The sequence below is a fragment of the Halichoeres trimaculatus genome, unplaced genomic scaffold (assembly GCF_033239565.1).
Source record: "Halichoeres trimaculatus isolate MK-OKI-2021-1 unplaced genomic scaffold, fHalTri1.1 fHalTri1_scaffold_11, whole genome shotgun sequence".
Taxonomy (NCBI): domain Eukaryota; kingdom Metazoa; phylum Chordata; class Actinopteri; order Labriformes; family Labridae; genus Halichoeres; species Halichoeres trimaculatus.
Genome location: NW_027437189.1, coordinates 23,629,457 through 23,653,873, shown reverse-complemented (window position 1 = coordinate 23,653,873; position 24,417 = coordinate 23,629,457). Strand labels below are relative to the sequence as shown.

Sequence of the window (24,417 nt, the reverse complement as noted above, 5' to 3'; positions counted from 1 at the left end):
GGTAATGAGGCAAATGAAACAGTCAACAACTAGTATTGACAACTAAAAAGTGGTGAAATGTATCACTGACAGATGTTAGTTGGGTGTTTTAACGGATTTATCCTAACTTCCTTTAGTTTGATTTGATTTTTATTTTAAGCACATTTCAAGATCTTCTGGTATCTTAATTTTTTTTTACTATCTTTTCACTCCCTGATACCTTTAGAAATGATCGTAAGAGGAAATAATATTATTTTAGGTATTTATAACTTTTGGGAGAAGACCATGTTGCCTTTTGTCACTATGGAGAGTAATAACAAATGTTGATCTAAGTTAAAGGACTTTCTCTGTGTCAGTGGTGTGAGCAATATTAAAATGTGGTCTTATATGGATATTGTTCATTCATTTTGATTATCTCAAAATTCTTCTTCTTCTTTTTTGCTGTTTAAGTGATATCATTTGATATTTTGAAGCTATTGAGCTTTGATCTGTTGGTGAGCCAAATGAGAATTCGCAAGTTAAATTAACACCTCAAGTTCTTACTGTAAAGATCAAAAAACCAAGGAAAACACAGAGCTTATAACCCATAACCCCTATAGCAGGCAGTTGCTCTGAATCAGTCTAAATATTTCGGCTTCACTTATGGAGTTCTGCTTGGTCGTCCTTAAAATGAAGACTGAAAAGGCTGACTGATAATGCTGGAGTTGAGTTTATTTTGGTGTGTGCTCTGAAAACAGTCATGAAACCAATCTCTGACAACAGTAACTCTGATTCAACAGTTGTAAAGAAGATGTAAACGCTCTCTTGGCAGTATTTTTGTGACCTGGCACATAAACAGTGCAGGTGTCCTTGTGGCCAGTTAACAGAACTGACTAGAGCAGAATCAGACAAAGCGATGTTTGATTCTTTCTTTTCTGTTTACAAAGCTTTTTCCTGCAGTTTATGCCAAGAGCTCAATAAATTACAAACACAGCCTCTTTCATTTATGTTTTTGAGATGAATTCAGGGAAATTTAAAAGCGGAGACGTCAAAGGGTTACACAGCTAACACAGCAATTAAAATTTAATGAAATGCCGAGCCTGGCTATTACCCAAATAAACTGTAAAGTTTAAAGCTGCTGAAATCTGAGCTACTCTGAACAGACAGAGTAATCTGTGCTTCCTAACCAAGCAAATAATTCCAACATGTAAAAATTTAATAAAGTGAATTCTAATGTATCATAATTGCCTCTTTACTAAAAGACAGAATAGTGAAAATGCTCCATGAAAAGGAAAATTAGGTATTCCTGCTGTTTTATTGAGTACTTCAGTCAGTGTTTTGTGAATATAAAAGGATTCTCAACATGAATTGTTACAGAAAATATTATAATCGGCAGAAATGTTATCTTTCCGGAGCTGCTTTGTTGACAGTGAATGAAAGGTTGATTCTGTAGAGCCAAATGTTTATCTGGGCTTTTACACACAAATGAGCTTTTGTTTCACAGCAGTGCTGACAATTCTTATGAATGACTGAAGACTGGCACTTTATGAAACCACAGATGTCATCCCTGCAGGCCTTTTTCTCTCTGCTCTTAGGGTTCATAACAAAACCTGACAGTGTATGAGTGTTTGTACTTTACTGTTGATCAAATGAAATATAGTCCACCCTGCTGCTGCTTTTACAAAACTTCCCTTTTTATTATTTTTGCAACAAATTAATTAAAAGTTTCCTTCTGCTTATTTCATTGATTTACTGCACGTAGACTTCCCATAGCAACAACGTGCCGGCCAGCAAAGTTCAGCAGTGAGAGGAGAAATCTGTCCTTTTTCTCTGCTGAAAACAATTCCTTGAATTTATTCTGTAGATAAAGGTCAAAAGAGCAGAAGAAAGCTAAACAAGAGAGTGATGGAGCACAGGCTAAAACACAAGCTAAGCTGTTTGTGATAATGTTCATTACAACCCACAGTCAGCAGTTATTCTGCAGTGGTCTGTTCAGACTTTAGAGTCTATCAATAAAATGAAGAGTGAGGTTACATTAGCTCTGCTTGGTGAGGTTTTTGTGAGCAGATGAGCACTGATAGGACATAACTAGAATTTGCTAATGCTACAAGTCACAGATGCGTCTCAGAGCACTGAGCTAAATGAAGCCAGGTACTACACTTGGGTACAAACAATGGATTCACATTACTATTAATAACAACACTAACTCCTCAATTTGTATCCTGTAAAAAGTTGTCTTAACAAAGAAAATAGTGTGAAAAAAGACCTACTCTCCATTCATTTGCTTTAATACAAACACACACCTTGGTAAGACCCTGTCCTCACAGTGGGTGCTAGTAATGATGGGAAAATGAGGCCATGTTTACACGACAACGTTTTATCTGAAAACACTAAAACACAGTGAAAACGCAGTGACAAAAATCTGCCTTTACACGGAAACGCTGACAGACTGAAAACGCTGTAGTAAGCATGCCAGGCCTGTAGGTGGTGCTATAACTGTCTTGTCAAGAAGCCACTTTTGAGAGATCTCCGCCAAGGTAGAGCTGAGCCGGTCATCTGGTAAAATGGGGAATACTAAATTAAAAAGTGGAGCAACAGATGCACATTTTGTTGAAGGACAGTCAGCAGATACAGCAGATTAAGCACAACACGGTAGTTCGTGACGATCGTAACAATGGTACTGTTGTCCTGTTGTATGCGCTCGTGCGAAGTGAAGTGTGACGTCATCGTTTCCACTGAAAACGCCGGCTTGCTGTTTACACGACAACAGTGTCTGCAGCGTTTCAGAAAAATCGCTGTTTCAGTGTAAATGCGAGGCTGAAACACAACACAACCATTGTCGTATAAACGGCCCCTAAGTCTTTGTCCTGGAAAAACACTCCCTTTTCCAGATTGTACCTATGGCCCCTTAGAAATAATCCAATTTTTCTCACATGCTTCTTTTAAGCTGATGTCTCTCCAAGGCCCTGGCATGCAAACCCCCCTTCTCTTCCTCTTTTATTTCTTTTAATCTTTTTTTTTTTTGAGCAGTTTACAGACAGATTCAGGGGTTTCTTAAGGCAATTTGACATGGCTTGAATTTCTACACACTTTTATTGTAGACACTTTATATCCTTGTTATAAATAAAGAGAAAGCATTTTAATCCCTGTTCAATTTTCAATCACAAAAATAGGTTGGCCACACTGTGGGTCAAAAGACTAACAACTAAAAAATGAGTTTTTAAACCCCAGAGATGGGCTGGATGATGCATCCTCCAATCACGCTGCTATGTGTTTAGACACCAAATAAAATTTAAAAAAGACAAAATAATAACCAAGACTTTTAAATCTAAATCTGGCATGTGAGGAAAGTAACAACTGAAGGGAGTAATGACAAATCCAAACTGTTTGGACATACTTCAAAACCCAGAGCTGCAACTTTTATCATCTGGATTTTCATTAGTTTTATTGTGATGCTCCTGAATTTAAATTTCCACCATTTATTGATTTTACTGCACAAAATCCACTGTCCATCTCCATGAGCCCACTCCCACAGCTCACTCCAGTGAAAGGCAGTGGTTGAAGAGTCACAAGAATCAACATGCTCTGTAGCAGGGTTTTAGGTGTTTCTTTTAAACTTAGGCTAGATTTGATTGAAAAACAACACAGCACTACATACATAACAACCAAGGTTTTTCCTTCATCAGAATTTCTGTCTTCTCTCTTCCTCCAGCCTCTATTGTAGCTCAGAAATGGTGGTGCCAGATGCAGCCTTGTATGGACGGAGAGGAGTGTAAGGTTCTGCCAGACCTCACTGGCTGGAGCTGCAGCACAGGCAACAAAGTCAAGACCACAAAGGTTTGTGCACACATAATCCCCCTTTCCTGGATATCTGTTGCCTCTCTCAACACAAACACACCACTCATGTCTCACACAAACACAGCCAGACCCACCACAAGTGACCCACTTCCATCTCCATCCTGTTATATCGCTGTCCTCTTTCTATTTCCATCCTGGCTTATTTGTCTCTATCCCCTACTTATTTCTATTTTTCCTCTTGTATGTCATTCTTTTTCTCACCCAAATTCTCCTGTTTTTGCTTTCCCCCATCCGCCCATTTTGGTTCTAACATCAAATAAATCTCTGAAGAAAACAAGGCCAACAGGAACTAGGCAAATTACACATGCACATGCACACACACACACAGAGGCAGGGAGAACATTACAATTCCCTTCACTCCCACTTGCCCTGTTTCACTGCGTCTGACTGGCATGCCATCTGCCTCGATACAGAAACATCTCACCACATCAGATTCACAACACTATACACGCTTGTAAACACTTGGGCAGTGTCATCCTCTGATTTTACCATAACAGCATTCCTGATTCGAGCATGTTGTCCTTATCTGAGCGTTGTGTGTGTGTAGGTGAGGATGTACATAATATATGTTTCTTCTCTGCCCCCATTGGCACCTGTTAGCCCCCCTCCAGTGGCGTGACCTGAGCAGGGCCCTTGGCTGTCTGTCATAGGAGAGAATTTGTGCGAGACTCACCCCATGTCACTGTGTGTTTCTGTTTCTAACCCTCCATCCTTCTCTCTCCCTTCTCACCTTCCATTATTCATGGCTGGGTGCAGACCTTTGTTTTCTGCCTAAATAATTGATCGAAGGCGTGGTCTGAGGGGGAGAGAGTGCCTCTCCTCGGGTAAAAAGAGAGGGATGAGAAAAGCTTCAATCACACGGGCTCTCCTCTTTCCTCGGCTCTCTCTTTCTCTAAAACACTCAGAGATGGTCTCCTATACGCTGAGCTGATTAAGAATTCCTTCCTCTGCTTTTCCTCCTGCTCACCTCTCACCTAGCAAAGTGGATTTCACCCCCTCAAGTAACACTTCCACCGTCTCCCAACAGCCCATCCTCTTATTCTCAGCTCTGGAGGAGCTGCCGCTGTACCCAAATGTGTGATGTCTGCTCAGAAGTGCAAGTGAACTTATCAAATGCATGGCTAACTTCAGAGAGACAGACAACAACAACAAAAAAAGTGTATGTGACAGGCATAAGTTCAGAGAGATACACACAGTAAGTAGTCAGATATGAAGCTGATGTAATTTTAAAAACCTGTTGAGAAATCTGATCTTTCTTTCTCATTTTGAGCAAGCCCAAAGTATGCATTTATAATTCCCTGCACAAGATCAAAGTAGATCACTCTCATCCAGGCATCGCGTTTTCATTGACTCTGTCGTGGTTTGAAAGAGCACAAATATTTTCTGTCTCTTGCATTCAGGTCTTTGATCAATGATCTGTGAGTATGTGTGTGTATCTAATATGAGCGTGTTAGTTGATGTGTTTGCCTGATGATGAGAGGAATTACTTTTTTTTTCTCCTATGGTGTGGTATGCCTGGGTCAAGATGCGCAGGCATCCAGATCAATAGCATCGAACGTTCCCTTAAAGTCCCATTAAGACCGGCTCGTAAATTGAAATTGACGACAAAGAAAGGGAGAGATGAGGGAGAAAGACATGAAGAGCATAGAGTTAGGGGAGATGAATAGAGAAGACAACATAACAAGAGTTAAGTGAAAAGAAAAGTCGGATAGGTAGATAGATAAGCAGATAAAATAAAAATCAAAAAGAAAATACTTGAAAACGAGAAGAGTGGAACCGGTCAGCAGACAGAGAGCTTATGTTTGTGTCTGGATGCTAAGAGCAGGCAGTAAGACAAAAGAGGGTTTGGCTGTCCTCATCCTTCCCTGGCTGGGAGTCGAGGAGAGGAGGAGAGGAGGAGGGCAGAGGGAGGAGAGAGGGCGGGGGTGGGAGACAGCCCGATCAATGCCAAATAATATCATATGGATGAGCAGACAGACACGGCCGGGCTGCCAAGCCACTGAGCTGTCATAGACTGCAAGGCAAGAGTGTGTGTGTGTGTGTGTGTGTGTGTGTGTGTGTGTGGGTGTGTGTGTGTGTGCGTGTGTAGATGCACACACAGTCACATATAAACGCACTAACAAACAAATGACAGAGTGTCGGCGGCGCGTGCATTTTTCGCGCCAGCTTACATCAACACTAAACAGCAGTGGCAGTCTGCGAGAACCATCAATATCTTAAGGCGAGAGTTTCTTTTACTCTGAAAACACTTTTTTCTTTTGTAGAAACAATTGGACAAAGCTATTGGACAGATGTGCAGTGGGTTTCAAACAGGTTTTACATCATTTAAGAACTAATTATACAAAAATAAGACAAAAGCTGTCCATATCTTACTCTTGTTTATAACACCCTTGTTGAATACTTGATTGTGATTGGTCAATTCCTGTTATCTATTTTTTTTTTTTTTTTAAATTTCTCAAAGCAGACAGCTGAGACATAGCAGTGCATTGCTAGTGGCAAAGCTTTTACCAAGACTTTTGGTCGAAATCAGCAAAATATGAAAATCTTATTTATATGTATGTATGTATGTATATATATATATATATATATATATATATATATATATATATATATATATATATATATATATATATTTTTTTTTTTTTTTTTTTAAAGATTCCAACACCTAATAAAAGACACTAGAGTTAGGAAGATACAAAATGGTTAATGTCAGCTTGTGTTGTAACTAACATCTGTTATGTTTGTCAAGTAGTTGTTAATTATTAAAACCATTGATCTACTAATCTGATAATAGATTGCCCTGTAGCTGAACACACATGGCTGCAGCACAAGAAGATTTTGTGCCTTTTCAAAATAAAAGCATGTTTGCCATCAAAACTAATCCCCCCCAAAAAACTAAGGAATTAAGACAGTAAAAAAATATTTTTTAATATTTTTTTTTAAAATGATAAATAGGTAATATTCTATTCTAATATTCTAATTCTATTTTCTTCTATTCTATTCTATTCTACTTCACCCTTAAAAGCTTTGATATTTGTTGGACTCTGTTAAGACATTTAATATTATTAGAAAAATTATAGAGTGAGCATTAATGACTCATTTAATCAGGAGGAGAATGTGTTTTACCTAAAATCACACACAGAGTCTTTAACATAAACACTCTGGCTTTTTATCATTTACTTTAGTTTATCACACAGTCCTGATTCTGATTCTTCAATCATTGCATTACATGGTTTGCTATTTCTCTACAGCTCACCCCTACTGTGTTTAACAGGCTTTTATACTTAATCTTAATCTGTAAGAAAAAAAAAGAAATTAAGTCAAAGCAAGAAAGTTTCAAAAACAGTTGAGAGAAAAAAAGAATTCATTGTGAAGTACACAATGAACGTAGCACAGTATGACACATTACAATATTTAAAGACTGATGAATCAAAAAGAAAATGTAACTGAGATACATGGACGCTGGTGATGTAAAATCTCAACCAGGTGCTGCTATAATTTTGTGGATTGGCATTTGTTGCCTCGCTTTACGATCATGAAAATATCACTAATAATTAAAGAGGCTTAAAGGAACAACAGGATTTCCAACCCATAACTCATAGTGACTCCATTTTGGAAGAAAAAACGTATGTAAGCAACTCTGAGTCAAACTATTGATTACCTCAGTTAAAAGCTGCTTTTTATGGTTGCTGAGTATCCTGTAGGGGTCGTTATCCTGTAATAACCTGCTTTCTGTGCATCAGCCTTTACGTGACTGAGTCAGGGTGTACACATGTGGAAGTAAAGGGCACATCTGTCTTACTGCCGTTAGTGTATGCGATAAAAAAATGTAGCACTCATGCGCCTAAAGAGACCTCTAGAGAAGACTTTTGAGCATTTGCGTCTTTGTAAATCCACATCTGACTATGTAAATGTGCCTCCTAATTGGGCAAGGAGTCTGCCACCTACAGGCATATTTGAACAGGCCAAGGGATGAACACCTAAAGGGACTTTGAAGCACCTTAGAGCATAGCAGGCACAGTGATGCAGTGGTGTGCAGAGTGAACTGGCGTGACAACAATCGCCTGCAGACTCTTTGATCAGGCACAGGAGGAGATGCCTGAAGGCAACGGGAGCGGGCTCTGGAAGGGTGGCCTGGAGCCATCGAGAGCAGATACAGTAGCAGAGTGTAAGCTGCCAGCTTGGAGACAAACCCTCCTCTGAGCTCACTCAGTGATGGTTGGCCTTCACAGCCTGTTAGCAGGCACCTGGTTAGACAAAAGACTGACTCCCTGAAGAGGAAATACATGCATGTGCTGAGAGTGAGTGGAGATGGCAGCGGTTAAGACAATGAGAGAGGAAGACATGCAGGAAACAAAAGCACAGTATCAAAGGTGCTGGTCTATTGTGTAGCTCAAGTGCTCACAATTCTACAGCGATTTGTGCCGGGCTGGTTCCTGGGTGGTTGAAAAAAATCCACTAATCACTAGAAACAAACCAAGAAAAAAAGTGAAAAGAAAGACAAAGGAGACAAGACCCAGTGATAGGAGCAGCCATTTAGACGAACAGACAAAATGACATGGCAGAGGTCCAGGCACTGAGAGCAAGGCATTGTGGGCTGACTGCCATGTTTCAAGCTGTGTTTTTTAGATGTTTGCCAGAAGACAGAGACCATGCTAACCACTTTGCTGTTGATGCTCTACCAGGGTGCTATAGCTCATAGTGTCTACCTATAGTCCAAACTGTGCTAATGATTTTTGGTACATAGAATAGAATAGAATAGAATAGAATAGAATAGAATAGAATAGAATAGAATAGAAAATGACTTTTTTGTCATCGTAACAAGTACAACGAAATTGAAGTCACAGCAGCAATCAAGAAAACAAAAGTAAGAAAGTGTAGAGAAAGTGCAAAAAGGTCCATAAGAAAATAGATGATGACAGCTTGTCCATCATTCTCCAGTTCAGCCAGCCTCCACCTCCACAGGGTCCAGGACTGAGCTTCTTCAGCAGTCTGTTCAGTTTCTGTTTCCTGTCTGCTCACAGCAGGTGAAGCTCTTCCAATGTGGCGATGGTGTGTGATGTTAGCTCTGTTAGCCATGTCTGTGAATAGCATGATGCTACTCAGCCCTCTGGTATTCCCTCTGTTGCTGGGTTAGCACAGCTAGTTCGTCCATCTTATTGAAGATAGATCTTACGTTCCCAATAAGGATGGATGGAAGGACAGGTCCATGTCGTCACTTCTTAGCTCACACCTGAGAACCAGCATGTCATCCTCACCTCCTCCTCCTCACCTTGTGGGAAGACATCAGGCCTTGCACCAGTTAGCACTGACATGCTATAGGCTGCTAACAGCTGAGTTCACATGTAAACAATGCAGCCATGGTCACATGTAGGGTCTCCAGACAAACAAGGGAGAAAAAGTAGTAAAAATATCACTGACGCCACAAAAAGTTTGGTGTCCATGACCAACAATGAACCATACAAAGTGATGACCCACTCTGAATACAAAGATGAGGAAAAAGGACGAAAAATTACAAGAAACGGACAAAGAAGAGAGAGCTGCTGCAAAACACATGCATGTGAAACTCACTCCTCACACCAGTAGATCTATTTAAACGCACACTTTAATGATAATTAGGTGAAATTCAAAGAAACTAGGCTGCAACAGTAAGTGAAGATGATATTGCAGTTGGTGAGATCACCAGTGATTTAAAATATAAGATAAATATAAGGAAGGCAGAAAATCAAAGGGTCAGAACAAACTTCCCACTGGGTCTAACACCTTTCAGGGCCAAACCTTGCTCTTGTTACCACAATCACTTCCTATGATTTCCTCATATCAGCCTGAGACAGTGACTGCATCCTCGCAAACTTTCAGCAGACATGTTCTGCATACAAAGCTCTGTGACCTTTACTGTTTTATGCTTTGCCAGACTCAAAACTTTTTGGGAGACTTCATCCAGTAATCCTCTTCCTCTTTCTCTGTTTCAGGTGACTCGATAGTCTTGTTTGTTTCCTGGGGAGCAGAACAAAATGGTGGTGGAGTTACTTACACAGCACAACGGACCTACCAGTGGTGAAGGAAAGCCTCTCAGAAGGACTTCAACGAGGAACCAGTTATTGTTTTATTTTTCTGAGGATATGAAGGCTGCAGAGACAGGACTCTGACACTGTTCTCCTTAAACACAACTGAGTGTCCTTTGTCCTTGAACTGCAGAGGACTGCAACACCCACAATCCTTTACTTCTACAACAAAAACAGAATCAAAACAATGAACTCTGAACTTCACAAACCTGGATTAGGAGGCAAAACAAATTTCTTTACAGAAATCTGTATTCTTCATCTCACGTCTATGGCTTAGTTGTGGTCTTTATGCATACTGGGGGTAAAGGAGATTACCAATATCACAAGAGAAAAAAGATGAGAAAGCATCAAGTAAGACTGTCATATCTTACTGAATGACACATTTAAATTTTACTGTGCCACATGACACACTTGATGCTGTCAAAATGTTTCTCAGATCTGGAACCGAAGCTCTTCTTCTTCAATTTTTTTTTCCAGATTTCACTTTCATTATACTATTTTACCTTGAACAGTTTGTGGCTTACCACATGTATTTTTTAAAATGGAAGGACAGTTTGTCAGTCTCCTCTTTTCTTTTGTTTTTGATTAAGGACAAAATCCTTTCAGGGGTGACATTAGACTAATACCAAGTAGATGTTATGGTATATTGAAACATGTAAACGTTAAAAAAATGGTCCATGGAATCAACGGGGCTAAAGATGAGTTGATGCTCTAATGGTTTTAATATCTGTGTTTTTAAACGCCTGTTAACCGCTATTGAGTACATGTGTCAGTATTATATGAAATGAATAAAACCTTTCAAAAGAAAAAATCAAGCTCCTCAGTTCTCTTCATGTTTTCTTCCCAAGTTCTTTGATTCATTTTAAGAGATTTACACCAAAAACTTGGATCTTCATGGTAGTTTTTTAAATTGCTCCAGGTTAGGACCATAGACTGTATATAGAGTGGACAGCCTGGCTCTGCCATTTATCATTGTACAGTTTTGAAGCCAAAATACCCCAGTCACAGGCGCAGCCGTTGTAGCAGTTGTGAGCAAGTCTGCGCAGTGGAGACTGTGAGGGATTCTGGGAGAATCTGAGTGGAGCTGGGTGACAAAAATAATAATTATTTTTTTCTTTCAAGAGTCTAATTACTTCTTGACTCTACCTCCCGACATATTTCACAATCCCCGAAAAAAATACACGAGAACGGCAGCTGTCAATCAGCGTTAGTTACGTAAAGCCTTGTTTTTAACCTCATATAACTAATGAAAACGGAACTATTCCGAAAAAAGAGGACTTGAATACAAGACAGCCAAATAATATCTTCAAATCACCACAAATATCAGACGTGAGAAACATTTCTACAAAGTGTATTAATTTTTTAAAGTCTGACCACAGCCCATCTGGAATGACTGGAGAGCTGGATTTTTTTTTTACCTATACTGCAGCCAGCCACCAGGGGGAGCAATTTTTGTGGAGACCTCACTTCAAGCCGAGCAAGTGGACATACATTTTTTCTTTACAGTCTATGGTTAGGACTCATATATTACACTATGTACAGCACACACAGTCCTGATTAAAAGAAGCCTAAGAACTGTATTTTTCCCCAACGGATGCATGGAGCTTTAATCACTGTTACACAAGTGAAAATTAATTTCCCACCTAACCTCCAAGCGACAGGGAACTAAAAATTACAAATGTGTAACTATTTGTATTATTCTGTTGTCCCCTTGAATGACAACAATAATTCCCGCTAATTGCTTTACTGTTTGTTTCTTTATTTCCTGCCTCTGCTCACATCTCTGAGCACTGACAACTATTTTGTAACAGACAGAAAAAGCCCCAGAAAGGAAACTGTTCCTCGTTGGCGGTACCAGAGATAGGTAATTCATCAAGTAGTTAGAGTTGGAGTGTGGTATTTTCTGACCTTTGTGTAGCCAGCAAACAAACACTTTCATGGAAGAAAACTGTACTATTGTCAAGTTTCACCAGCTGAAAACCAAAGCAGGTGAAAAAGAAAGAAAGTAATTGTGTGCAACACGTTTCAGCCAGAGATAAATAAACAGCCTTAGCGCATGAAGTCTTGGCTCTGGTTTTAACATTTGGTGAAACATGATACACAGATGAGTATTTTAGCATTTTGTCAGTATGCAGATCGTTTTTTAACATCACAAATTTCACTGCCACAGTCAAGGCTTTGTCTATGAGTTTTAATATTTGGAAGTACTCGTCACCAATGGGGCGTTATTCTTTTCTGATAACACAAGTCAAACGACAAGGAGTATACAAAGTTTACTGATGCTCAGTTTATACCAACACAAACTGTCTTGTGTATCGATAAAATGTAGTGTATTTAATTTTAATTTATACAAGTTAGCTTCATCAGAAATACATTTAATGATGATGTAATTTCAGAGTAAAAAAACATGATGAGTCTGAAGGTAAGAAAACACTCAGAAGATACTCTAAATATAACTTTTTTAACATAACTGAAAACAGATCACATGGTCTGAGGGTTCCAGGTGTGGCAAACATCAGCAGTGAATGTCCACATACCTGTGCAGTTTGTGCACTGTCCTGGTCAAGCCACAAGACAGTCTTCACACAACTTTATCTTCATTTCTTTTATCAAAATACTGCCAAATTGTATTGTACTGCAAGATGACATCTGTCATTTCGCTTGTGGCATCTGAATGGTAGAGCAGCAACTAGTCAACAAAGCATATGAGCAGCATTTCTGGCCTCCAAAACAACAACAACAAAAAGTATCATGTAAAAAAACTGGGTACATGTTAAGCAGTAATTGTGATCTGAGAAGGATTGTCTTGCACAAATAGGTAGCACACACTTATATAAGTTGCATCTATGCTTATAGAAATATCATATCAGATTTTCCCTGTCTCTGAAAACTTTTTGGTGGTCTTACTGGTCTTTTGGTGGCACCAGATTTAAATTCTAATCTAATTTTCAAGGAAAAAAAAAACAACTGGCTTTACAAAGGTCTTAGAAAAAAATACTTGTAAATTGAAGATTTCGGATAGGACCCCTTTCAGGACACACCAAGGGGGATCATGGCTACTTTTTTTAATAGTACTCCTAAGTGCACCCTTCAGGGCTGTTGGAAGTATCCCTGTTTGCAGTGAGTTGTAAAAAAATTGCAGACACTGAATTAAAAACATTTTTCTAACAGGAGGTTGGATCAGGTCAAGGCTGCATGTGGAGGACTCCAGTTTTGTTACCACTCCCTGAATATTTCATGGTCAGCAGGGCTGAAACTTTCCAGCAGAGCTTCACACTGAATCATCAGAGTTCCTTGTGCTATTTTCATACTGTGGAGCCGATGGATACAAAACTTGATGTTAGCTGTCATCTTTGAGTATCAAAATTAATGAGTTAATCAGTGGTGTTGAAAAGGCGTTCTGGGATTGCTCACATTTAAAGATATTAGGTTAGAGAAATGAAGCTGCCTAACAGTAAAAAAAAAAAAAAAAAAAAAAGAAACACCCTTTTCTTAGCTTGTGTTTAAAGGAGCTGTGACAACTATCTGGCAAAGCTCGTGTTTTTGTGGGACAAAGACTCTAATTCCCATGGGCACCAGCAACCACTGAAGCGACGATGTAACTTTTGTTGTTGCATTTGTTTTGAAGCAAATGAATGGAGGGCAATTATTATTTTTAACACTACTTTTCTTTGTTTCAGACAACTTTTTATGGATGCAAAGTGACAAGGTAATGAATTCATTAATAGTTACGTAAATCTATTGTTTGAAATGTGACAACAAGCAAACTTAATTTGGACTGTAGTTTAGCACCAGGCTGCATCTAGCACTACTGACAATCATAGACTGAATAAAACATGGACGTAGTCTCTGCGACGTCACCTGTCTGTTCCTGAAACCGTGAAATGAAGCCAATCCACAGACGCAGCCACATTTGCTATGACGCCGGCTGTGAGTTTCCTTTTAAACAGCTACAGGGCGCCTGCCAGTCACGTGACCTGAGCTGTGTCTCAGATTGGACAATCAAACGATCCTAATAACTTCTTAACCGCCGAGTTAGAAAAAAAACTACACACCGTACAGTGTGTAGCGATAGTGAAATCAGCGTTTAACATCCAAGCTTTTATTTGAACCAGGCTGTAAATACGCTTTTTAATGCTGTAAAACTCTGTTTTTATGGCTGGAAGTATACGAGACTTCCGGTCTTTCTGCAGCCAGCCTCAAGCGGATTCTCGATCAACAGCGACTTTCAGCACTTCCACACAGTATTCAATTTTACTAACTAGATGATGCACCTTGCTGACACCCCAGTGTCTCGACATGTCTGTAATCTGTGACATGAGTAAAACCTGGTTTTGTCATACCACTGCCCATCAACCAACTACAACCTCACCAAGCAGAGCTGACGTAACCTTACTCTTCATTTTGTTGATAGACTCTTGAGTTTGAACAGACCACTGCAGAATAACTGCTGCATGTGGGCTGGGTCGGAGCAGTTTAACCTATGTTTCGGCCTTCATTGTTCACTTAACATTTCAAAGGTGATTATCAGAGGAAACAACGAACCTAACTTCTGTGTTCAAGAACTAAGCAGCTATTTATCACCTGCTTCTCTGGAAATAGCAGAAATGTTGGGATACGTCTAAAAACATTTTGTGGTGGGTTGTGATTTAATTTCATATAAATTGTTTGCTGATCGTCGCCTTCTTATATTACAATTTGGAGTAAATAGAAGAAACTGGAAAAAACAGTAATTTACCAATTGTGACTTGCGACAATAAATTTGGACATTATTTTAAAGAAGTTATGTGCTAATATCAAAGAAACAAGAAAAAACGTTGTCTGATTATTACCTAAGTGTGATAAAATTTGCAGACCTCTAAAGTAAAGAGTTACCAGAAACTGAAAAAAAAAAAAAGAATTCAGAAGTAAACATTCGGTGCTGGTAATCTCATTTTATATTGTGAGTTAAGATCTGGAATACATCTAGAAGTGAGACCTTTTCAAGATTACTTAGAAACTTCTCACAGGGACTTAAATGAAATCATGAATGACACAAAGTTCTCTCCCATCCACATTAAATTTAGGGATTTTGATTTTTCAGGCTTCTTATGATATCAACCCATAATATCGCTCAAATGAGTTAGAGGTATCCCAGAAAAAGGATTAGACAGAGTTTCAGTTAACAGCAGTGGCTGACACCCACGTGAGAAACACATTACACATTACATTAAATAAATATGCTTCCTTGTCAGAACAATTTTTCTTACGTTCTCTTCAACTGGACCAAGTAGGGCTGGGAAAACAAAATCCAAGTGAGATCTGAGACTTGGTCACATAACATTAAATAAACATGTTTCTGTGTCAGAGCACATTTCCTCATGATCACTTTAGACGGAAATCTGGTGCTAAACCTTCAGTGAATGGACATGCCCAGTGAGAGGGGTAACGTGCCAAGTTTAGGGTTATGATATTTATGTAGTGTCTAGACAGGTGGGTTTCCCCTCCATAACTTTTGATTTCTCAGCCCTACCATCTGTGGAAGCCTACAGGCATGACAAGTGGATGAGAAAATTAACTCAGACCACACTCCCACAGAGCCAGCACTGTCATATTAAGAATTACAATAAAGTGAGGTGGATGCAGTTTTAAACATAGAGCCATTTGGGAACAGTTGAGTGTATGGTGGACAAACTGAATGACAGAAGTAGAATGCTCTGTAAACAAGACAACACAAATTATATAAGTTGATGATAAATGTGCGGCTGTTGTAAAGCTGAGGATGAAAAAGACAAACGAGAGAATGGAGGAAAAACAGAAAATGCTGGATTTAGAGCTCTTACCTTCAGTAACATACAAACACACACACACACACACACACACACACACACACACACACACACACACACACACACACACACACACACACACACACACACACACACACACACACACACACACACACACACACAGGCTATCTGTGTTACGTTGCATTAAAGCTGCCTTTCTCTAAAATGCTTTTCTCATTTGGCTGATCTCCCAGTGGATTCTCTCGAGGGCTGCGGCCTTCCTCTGAGCCTCAGTCCTGTGCTTCTGAGAGTGTGTGCGTGCGTGCGTGCGTGCGTGCGTGCGTGTGTGTGTGCGTGTGTGTGTGTGTGTGTGTGTGTGTGTGTGTGTTTTATGGCCGAAGCCTAAACGCGTCGTTAGTGCATGTCATTAAAAGATCACAGAGAATAAACACACATACAGAATCCCACACACACACTCGAGACGGGCAGGAAATTCAACCTGTGAGGTAGAATCTATATGAAAGTTGTGATCTTCAAATATCTTTGAGCTTCGGTTCTTTAACCTTTGGTAAATCTTAACATACTTGATACCTATGCACTTGTTTTAGTTATGACAGCTCTGTTCATCTGCACAGCGGCTGAGCATTAATCTCATTATCTGTGACCGTACTCTGAATATCCAGATGATGCTGAGATTAGTAATCATGCTCTGGTTAGCAGTAGACATGAAGCGGTCATTGCTAACAACAGATGCCAGAGCAGATGCTCTGGCCGGCTCAAAGTTGAGATGTACAACTATAGCATCACTTACACAAGTATTACAGAAAGATGTCATAAACAGGCAAACGGAGGGCATGCACAGACATAGTTAACTATATGTTTTGCTTGTTTTTAACTTAAAACTCCTTTGACATAATTTAATGTAAATATAACTTTGAATCTTGTCCATGACACAGTTTTTCTAAACTCCCTAAACCAGTGGTGGCTGCATGTCAGTCAAAGAGGGGAAACTCATTTTATCCAGCCTATATCATAAACCTGTTTATTTAATTAAAATGTCAATTCTACCCTCTGTTCCTTTTCAAGAAAATGATCTGTGACCCTGTCGTACCAACCAGGTGTTTTTTCCAGGGATTTTACCAGTGTTCTCTTAGCGCTCGTCATTTTTAAGAAAAGTAACCTCGCTGGGGATTGATTAAGCCTCCGGTTTAGTCCAAAACAACTCAGAAGATGCTCCGGTGGAGGGTTATACTTCAAGATCGCTGACTGGCTCATTTCACCTTAAATCAAAAAGGGATTCGGCCTCAGACAGATCATCCAATCATCATGCAGAAGCCGAGTGTCCAGGCCAGCCCACTGCCTCATAGACCCCCCGAGACGCTGAGCGTCCGATGGGCGGGACAAAGCCCAGTGTTTATCCAATGACCGTCCAGTTTCCACAGTGGAACAACCCACTCTACACTTCCCCGCTGAAGTCAGAAGACTCTAAGCGTCCGACTGTGTTAAGGTGCTGAGACACTGCGGGGATGAATGAGAAGGTCGAGCCAAAAGATGAAGGAATTCTAGTGCATACTTTGTCAATGAAATGTACACACAGCAGAACATATCACCACTTTTTTGGGGACATTTTAGGGAAAGCTGAGCTTCCCTTGCAGTCTTAGAGCAATCACCACTGCCCTAAACCCTGATTTATAAAAGATACAGGTCCAAAATCCCTTTTTACTGATAAAATTTTTTTTATGTCACCAGGGGTGCTCATTTCCTGTTGTTTCTTCTCCAAATCAGTACCCACAGCGTTGTAGATACCGTAGCCCAATCCCTTTGTAATGTTCACTAACAAGCTGTGGTGGCATGAGCCATAGGTACAGTGGAGGCAGATGAAGCAGATGAAGAGGGCATACTCATGATGACTGTGCACCAAACTTTCCATTTGTGTTTTTACAGGGCTTTTCAGTTCCATGTATTAACTCGCTAATGTAGTACCACACCCAACCACTTATGGTATATTAGTACAGGGCTTCAAAAACTTTTGAGCCCCAGACCCCCCAAAAAGCAGTGCTGTAGACCAACTGCCCTCTGCTGTGGGAATACGCTATTTGTCCAATCCAAAGACAGACAAAAACAAATAAAGAAGGCTTCAGAAAATAAATTGATCTGATTGGTACAGAATTAGACAATGTGCTGTTGAGGAAATTTTCCTGTTACTGGTGAATAATGAAATAGAGACTCCTGCTGGCCGACAAGGTTTTGTTTTCTTTGCAAAGAAGAACATTTTCTGTTTGCATTCTTTTTTTTATCAGGTTAATCCACCTTTTGTTAGTTTTATTACGACAGTGGATGAAATATGCATTTGTTAATAATTTTTGATTTTGGAAGGAATTTCAGGGGACGCAGCCACCACTTTGGGGACCGCTGTATATAAAATGTGCTTCAATTTCCTCTAACATTTAGGGAAATACCATAATACCAAAAGCAACAGGTGATGGAGTTGATACAGAATCCATTTGAAAAAGACACTCGGGTTCATGTGCTCTTATGTTCCTCTTTCTTTGATTCCCTCTCATTGTTTCTCTTCTCCTTTGTTGACCACACAATGCACTGACTGCATCTACCAACAGAGGTGTCAACCATGATGTCCCATCTTCTATTTTTAACACCAAATAAATAAATAAAACTTAATTCCAGGGGTAATGAACAATTAACCAGAATTAGCACCACAACATTAACTATAATGACAGCAACAATGTTTTGAGAAAATCAGGGTTCCCATTCTTTGATCGACACTATTTCAGCTGGTTTCAGAGCAATGCACCATGTCCACACACCAATACAATGAGAAACTGAACTGGAAATTTTACAGAAACAAACATTTAAGCAACACTTTGCAACGCAAAAAAGGACAAGAGTCCCCATAGAGAAAAGTTTGTCATCTTTGTAGCTGATCTATCCTAATACAACGGTAATGTTAATTAAAAAAAGATGGAGAAAGAAAAAACTGTCACAGTTTACAGCTCACTTTTAAAATCCTACCTATTCTAACAAGGAAAGCAGACTGATGATTGTCCTTCAGAAATGTATATTTACTTGTATAATACAGTCATAAAAATCTGGAGCAAGAATCAATCAGAACTGGGGTTGATAAGTGGAATTAAAAAAAGCTAAAACTGAAGTGGTACCTCCCTTCATATGTGGCTCCTGGAGCTTCATGATATTAATAAATGATTTTTAATTCATTCTCTGCTGTACAATCATAGGACTTATCTCATAGGCCTATTATATTGGACCCACTAAACCAATATTAAACTTAATCCCATCGTCCTGTTGTTGAACTTTGTATATCTATTCATGGAACTTACTCATGACTGACATTTGACTCGTCAAACACAGAGGAATCTACTGTGATAACATTAACACAGCCATGCTTACCCAAGGTGTGTAGGCAGATGACAAGAGCCTTCTCCACCGTTATGTACTCAATCTCTGAAAAAGTAAATGACAAAGCATTCTCTACATGTTCAATGCCCTCTGTGAGAAAAGTCTGTCATGATTCAAAACTGTTTCCAGGGGCATGACGATTTGATTAACAAAATAAACTAGAATGGCAAATTATGCTTCAAATGACATCACTACTTAATATTTAATGGTTATGGATATATTAATAACAATTTATTAAATTGTGCATCATTTGGAGATAAGTTACACGACAAGCATGTAATTAGGTGAATAAAAACTTGGCGATAGCCTGCTATGTATGGCATGCATGAAGATTAAGACCAATAATTCATTTCCAGCTTAATAAATCCTGTGCCAACAGTCTCACCATTCCCAGAGTTCACACAGTGCCAGGTGACGCAGATGCTAAATGAACAGCTGCATATCTTAACTGCTCCCTTGTGCGCCATGAAGCAAACTGTTTTTATTTTCAAGCTACAGGAATGTTTCTCAGTACTTCGACTTACAGAAATGACAAAACTGTACAAAAGTTGAAATTTTGCCACTGTTGGGTTGGATTATGACAGCTGCAGCAACAAGAAAAAAGAATGAAAGTATGAATCAAAGAATAGCCAGATGTCATGCAAATAAGGCCAGCATTCTAAGAAACAGCCAAGTATACATAAGAAAAGAATAGAATAGAATAGAATAGAATAGAATAGAATAGAATAGAATAGAATAGAATAGATCTTCATTGGAGGATATCATGAATCCATTCACATGCTCTTCCACTGGATTGATATGGAAGTTAGATCTTGCTGGAGAGTACTTGAACATATGTGCACACAGGTAGTCCAGTTTCTACTGATCAGCTAAATTAAATATGTCAGCCTTTTTCTGTGCACTTTTTTTTTTTCTGGATGGACCCATTAGTGTGGGCAACTTCCAAGGCAGTGGAGGGGTGGGGGTATTTTGGTGCTTTTAATTCGGGGTTTACAGGGTGAAAAGTTTCGGAGCTTCTGCTTTACAGAAGTAGAAGCTAGGATCCAGAAGCTTGGATCCAGTCCAAGTGCATATCCTACACATTTATTGGTGTTTCCACTTTTTAAAGTTGAAAATGGTACCAAAATAACCACCTGTACCTTCATTCTTTCTGCCCTGTTGATTCTGCTATGAAAACAATTCAGAACGTGCTCGCAAACTAAATTTCTCATGATTTTGACACTGATTCAAAAGTAGATGGTGATTGGCACGTCACTGGCTCAGGCAATGCCACACATTCAGTTCTTGGGTTAAGATCAAAACTTCTCAGCTACAAAATTTCAAAAGTCTTCTATGTGCTATGCCCTGTACTAAGTACTTCAGATGGTGGAAAAACACCTCCTTCAAGCAAGGGAAATACATTTCACATTGACACTATTTGGCTAAAGCTATTTAAGGTTATGATAACCAAACAGAACATGGTGAAATAAACACAAAAGTTAACACAAAACACAAAAAATCTGACACATTCAAGTCCATGAACTTACTGCAACTACCTGCATACCTGTTATTCTCTGCAGCTTTGCTCAGAATGATGTGTGTTCATAAAGCGGCAGAGATGAATAACAGACCTTGATTGATCAATTACGCCAATATCAAGACTGCTATTCCTCTAAAGCAGGATGCTGATAAAAAGAGAGGAAGCCTGGCACTGCTGTTGAAGGACTTATACTAGTGATATCAATCAGAGAAAAGGAGCTCAGGAAAAAAAAACACTGAATGGTGGATCAAAAAAAAGAGAACTGGATAAGTTACAGGAAGTAAACACCATCAGTAGAAATATTCAGTTGAATGCTAAGTTAGTACCCTGGTTTTAAGAAGGCTCAGTTGTTCAGGCAGCTCCATAGATGAAGGCGGCTGTTCTGTTTCTTTCACAAAATATTAAACTAAAGATTTCTTAAACAGCCCTTGCCAAGACGGATAATTCACCGTAAGTTACAGAAATGCTGATGGATTGGTGCAGGACCCTGACACACCTTTCAGGATCACAGCTCACTCAATGTAAGGAAATACATTTCACATTGACACTATTTGGCTAAAGCTATTAAAGGTTATGATCACCAAACAAAACATGGTGAAATAAACACAAAAGTTACAGTTCGTTTTCTAACATTTATGGTTTTCAATACATAATATTGTTTTAAAATTAATTAATTCATTCCTTTTCCAAACCGCTTATCCTGTTCAGGGTCGCGAGTGGCTGGAGCGTATCCCAGCTGTCATTGGGCGAGAGGCAGGGTACACCCTGGATTGGTCGCCAGTCAATTAAAATAGCAAAAACAAAATAAATACAAATAAAAGCATGCATGACCTTTAAAATATTAAAAGAAGTGAGGTCTGATTTCAGCATGAGATTTGCGATGTCACCTCTAACTTATCTGTGCAGCACAGTAAAGACTGTTGCAGCACATGAATAAAAACAAACTACTATGGCTTCGTTAACATAGTGTAAAATAAAGGGACTGACACAGAAGCCTTGGGCTGAAATTTTTTCTTGACGCTGCCAACATCCTCAATGATAAATATTTTTTTATCAGACACTTCAAGGGGGCTGAAATACATTTGTTGCTGACCTCATACACATTGGTTAATATTCAATGAAGCTTCTCCACAGGGAGGGTGTGCTGAACACCATCTATTGTTGGCAATAAATAAATTCAGTATCAATATGAGCTTCATGGAACCAAGCTTCAATAAACCTAAAATTTATTTCTGTGTTGCCACATACTTCAAGAGACTCAGAAAGTGAAGAAGGGTTCTACTTGTATTCTATGTTTGCCACTTTTTTCTCAACAACTATAAATCACTGCCACGTCCAGTGTGTGGCGTATGCAAGCAAACAGTCACAACCCTTCTCTACTCAGCTGCTGACACACAGATAGAGACATTAAAAGACGACGGGGAGAGAGAAAGAGAGGTAAAGAGACAAAAAAAATAAAGGCAGAGTCTTGAGATGCCAGTGTGAGGTGATGGTCTAAAAGTAATACGGCTTCTGTCATCAGACTTTGCGAACAGAGAAGATCTGAGCAGGTTACAAACGAACTCTACAGATCAGCATGACATATACCACAGCCGAGTGTGTGTGTGTGTGTGTGTGTGTGTGTGTGTGTGTGTGTGTGTGTGTGTTTTTATATGTGTGTGCCTTTTTGTGTGCAAGGTGGATAGCATGAGAAAAAGAAAGTGTGTGTGTGTTTAACTGATAAGCAGCACAGGCCCAAAGGCTTCTTTGCATGGCTGTCTTACACACACACACACACACACTAACACACACACACACACACACACACACACACACTAAGGTAGATAACCCCAGCCCAGACTGTGTCATTCATGTTTAGGGAAGCATGAAAAGAGGCGTGTTCTTCCCCTATTCTCCCCTATGAGCTGCTCCTGAATGAGCTTTGACTATGAGTCAGAGTGATTAAAGATGTACCGATGACTCGCACAGATAAGATGACCTCTCATCTGAGCTGGCTGCATAATCTGCGTGTGTCCCCTCACCTGCATTTGTGGCCTTGTGGTATTAATTTCCGTGACACCGAGGCTCCGTGGCAAGCTGTTGACAAACTCTGTCCACCAAGACACAAACAAAGCCTGTTGTGAGGGGTATTGCACAAAAGTAGGATAAATACATCCAGGGTAAATCAGCAGGTGCAGCTTGAATAAACCTAGTTGGCGCTTTCTCTGATTAATTGGTTGCACGTTTGGCGAGCCAGGATGAAAAGACGCGGCTTAGTCAAGCCAGGTGTGGATCATTTGGATAAGTGCGCGTTCACAGCCTTCTTAAGAAGACCACAAGATCGATCACAGAATCACAGATTGAAAATGGAACAAGGACGTGCATCTTTCTTCACGCGGGACAAACAGGCAATACTTCTTCAACTTTATGAAGAAGTAAAACATAATCCACAAGAAAGGCAACACGAGTGTGGTGATAAAGGAAAGGGAAAAAGCCTGGCAGTTAATAACAGGCCGGCTTAATGCGTAAGTAGCGCGAACATGTACAATTAAGAAACTGTACTCCACACACTGTCATAATTACAGTTTAAAGATGCGGAGCTGATGACTTTTCAAGTCCGCTAATCAATATTTGGGTTTTTCTATAATGTGGCCCATAGAAGTGCATGTTACTCAGGTTATTTGAAGTATAATTAAGTTCAAAGAAAATCTGAACTCTGTGTCCCTGTTATCTATTGAATCAATTGTTCTTATGTTGTGTTCTGTCTCATCCCTCATCTGTCATGAAGAACAAACCTGTCTGGCCAGAAAAGAACCTGGCAGCAGGTGAAAACCAAATCTGAAAATATTCTGCAGTCTGGTAAGTTACTTATGCGTAGCCCAAAGAGCAATTATTAAATGAAGTGATACATTTGTTGTCTGCTGAGAATGAATTTCTGTACGATTTTAGCCGTGAAAAAAAAGACACATCACACCAGCACAGGGGTGGCCGGGGGGGGGGGGGGGGGGGGGGGGGGCGCTGTGACAGATTGTGATATACATATTAATTAAACCTCTGACAGCAATTTGACAAGCTGTCTTTCTTAGTATTGCAATATAACAGTAGGGCTGACAATGACACCGAATGAATGAATAGAAAGATTGTTTAAGTTAAAAAGTGGAGTCAGAATGATGTAGGACTCTTTCACTCCTAAAGGTGGAGTCCTAAAATAGGATGATTTTCCTATTTTCAGGAGACAGTTAGGACAAAATTATATTCTGTCTCTTATATTGTAGTCCATTTCAGTGGTGTGACATATTTAGTTTTTGTCTGTTTCTCCTCTTTTTCATTCTGTAGGTTTAGGGTTTTTTTTTTTTAAATTTTATTTTATTTTTTAGGCCCCTACATCAGTTTGGTTAAGTACCAATTTCAGTAAGGCCTGTTTTTTCCATTTTCTTTATAATAATTTTAAACCTTTTATTATAGGCCTTATATTAATAAAGAAAGGATTCTCAACTGTCTGTGTTAAAAGTTATTTTTGTCTTCATATAATCTGTGCAAATAAATAATACTAAAGTCAACCAGAAAATGCAATGACTACAGTTGTAAGATTTGGGTGCAGGATGATTGAATGATGTAATGTGTCGAAAGAGCATGGAAATGCTGTAAACCACGCTAATTTCTTACATTACAGAGAGCAGAGCCAGCGCAGGATTAATCTTATCCTGGTAGTTAGCCTGGTCTGGAGCAGGCTAGCTTCAGAGAATAAATCACCATGGTAACTAGTCCGGGATAAACTTGACCAGCTTTTGTTCAATCGACTCGAGGCTAACTTCATCCAGGATAACCAATGTTT

General features: G+C 39.4%; 1 protein-coding gene across 1 annotated transcript in view; it reads left to right on the top strand.

The window, feature by feature from the left end:
- Positions 1-10,660, top strand: part of LOC141799469 (chemokine-like protein TAFA-2) — a 102,816-nt gene extending 92,156 nt beyond the window's left edge. The window contains exons 4-5 of the mRNA XM_074681712.1: positions 3,671-3,795; positions 9,789-10,660. Coding sequence (XP_074537813.1) covers positions 3,671-3,795; positions 9,789-9,800 — 137 coding nt within the window. The 3' untranslated portion in view covers positions 9,801-10,660. The remainder of the gene's footprint in view (positions 1-3,670; positions 3,796-9,788) is intronic.
- Positions 10,661-24,417: the final 13,757 nt, after the last annotated feature.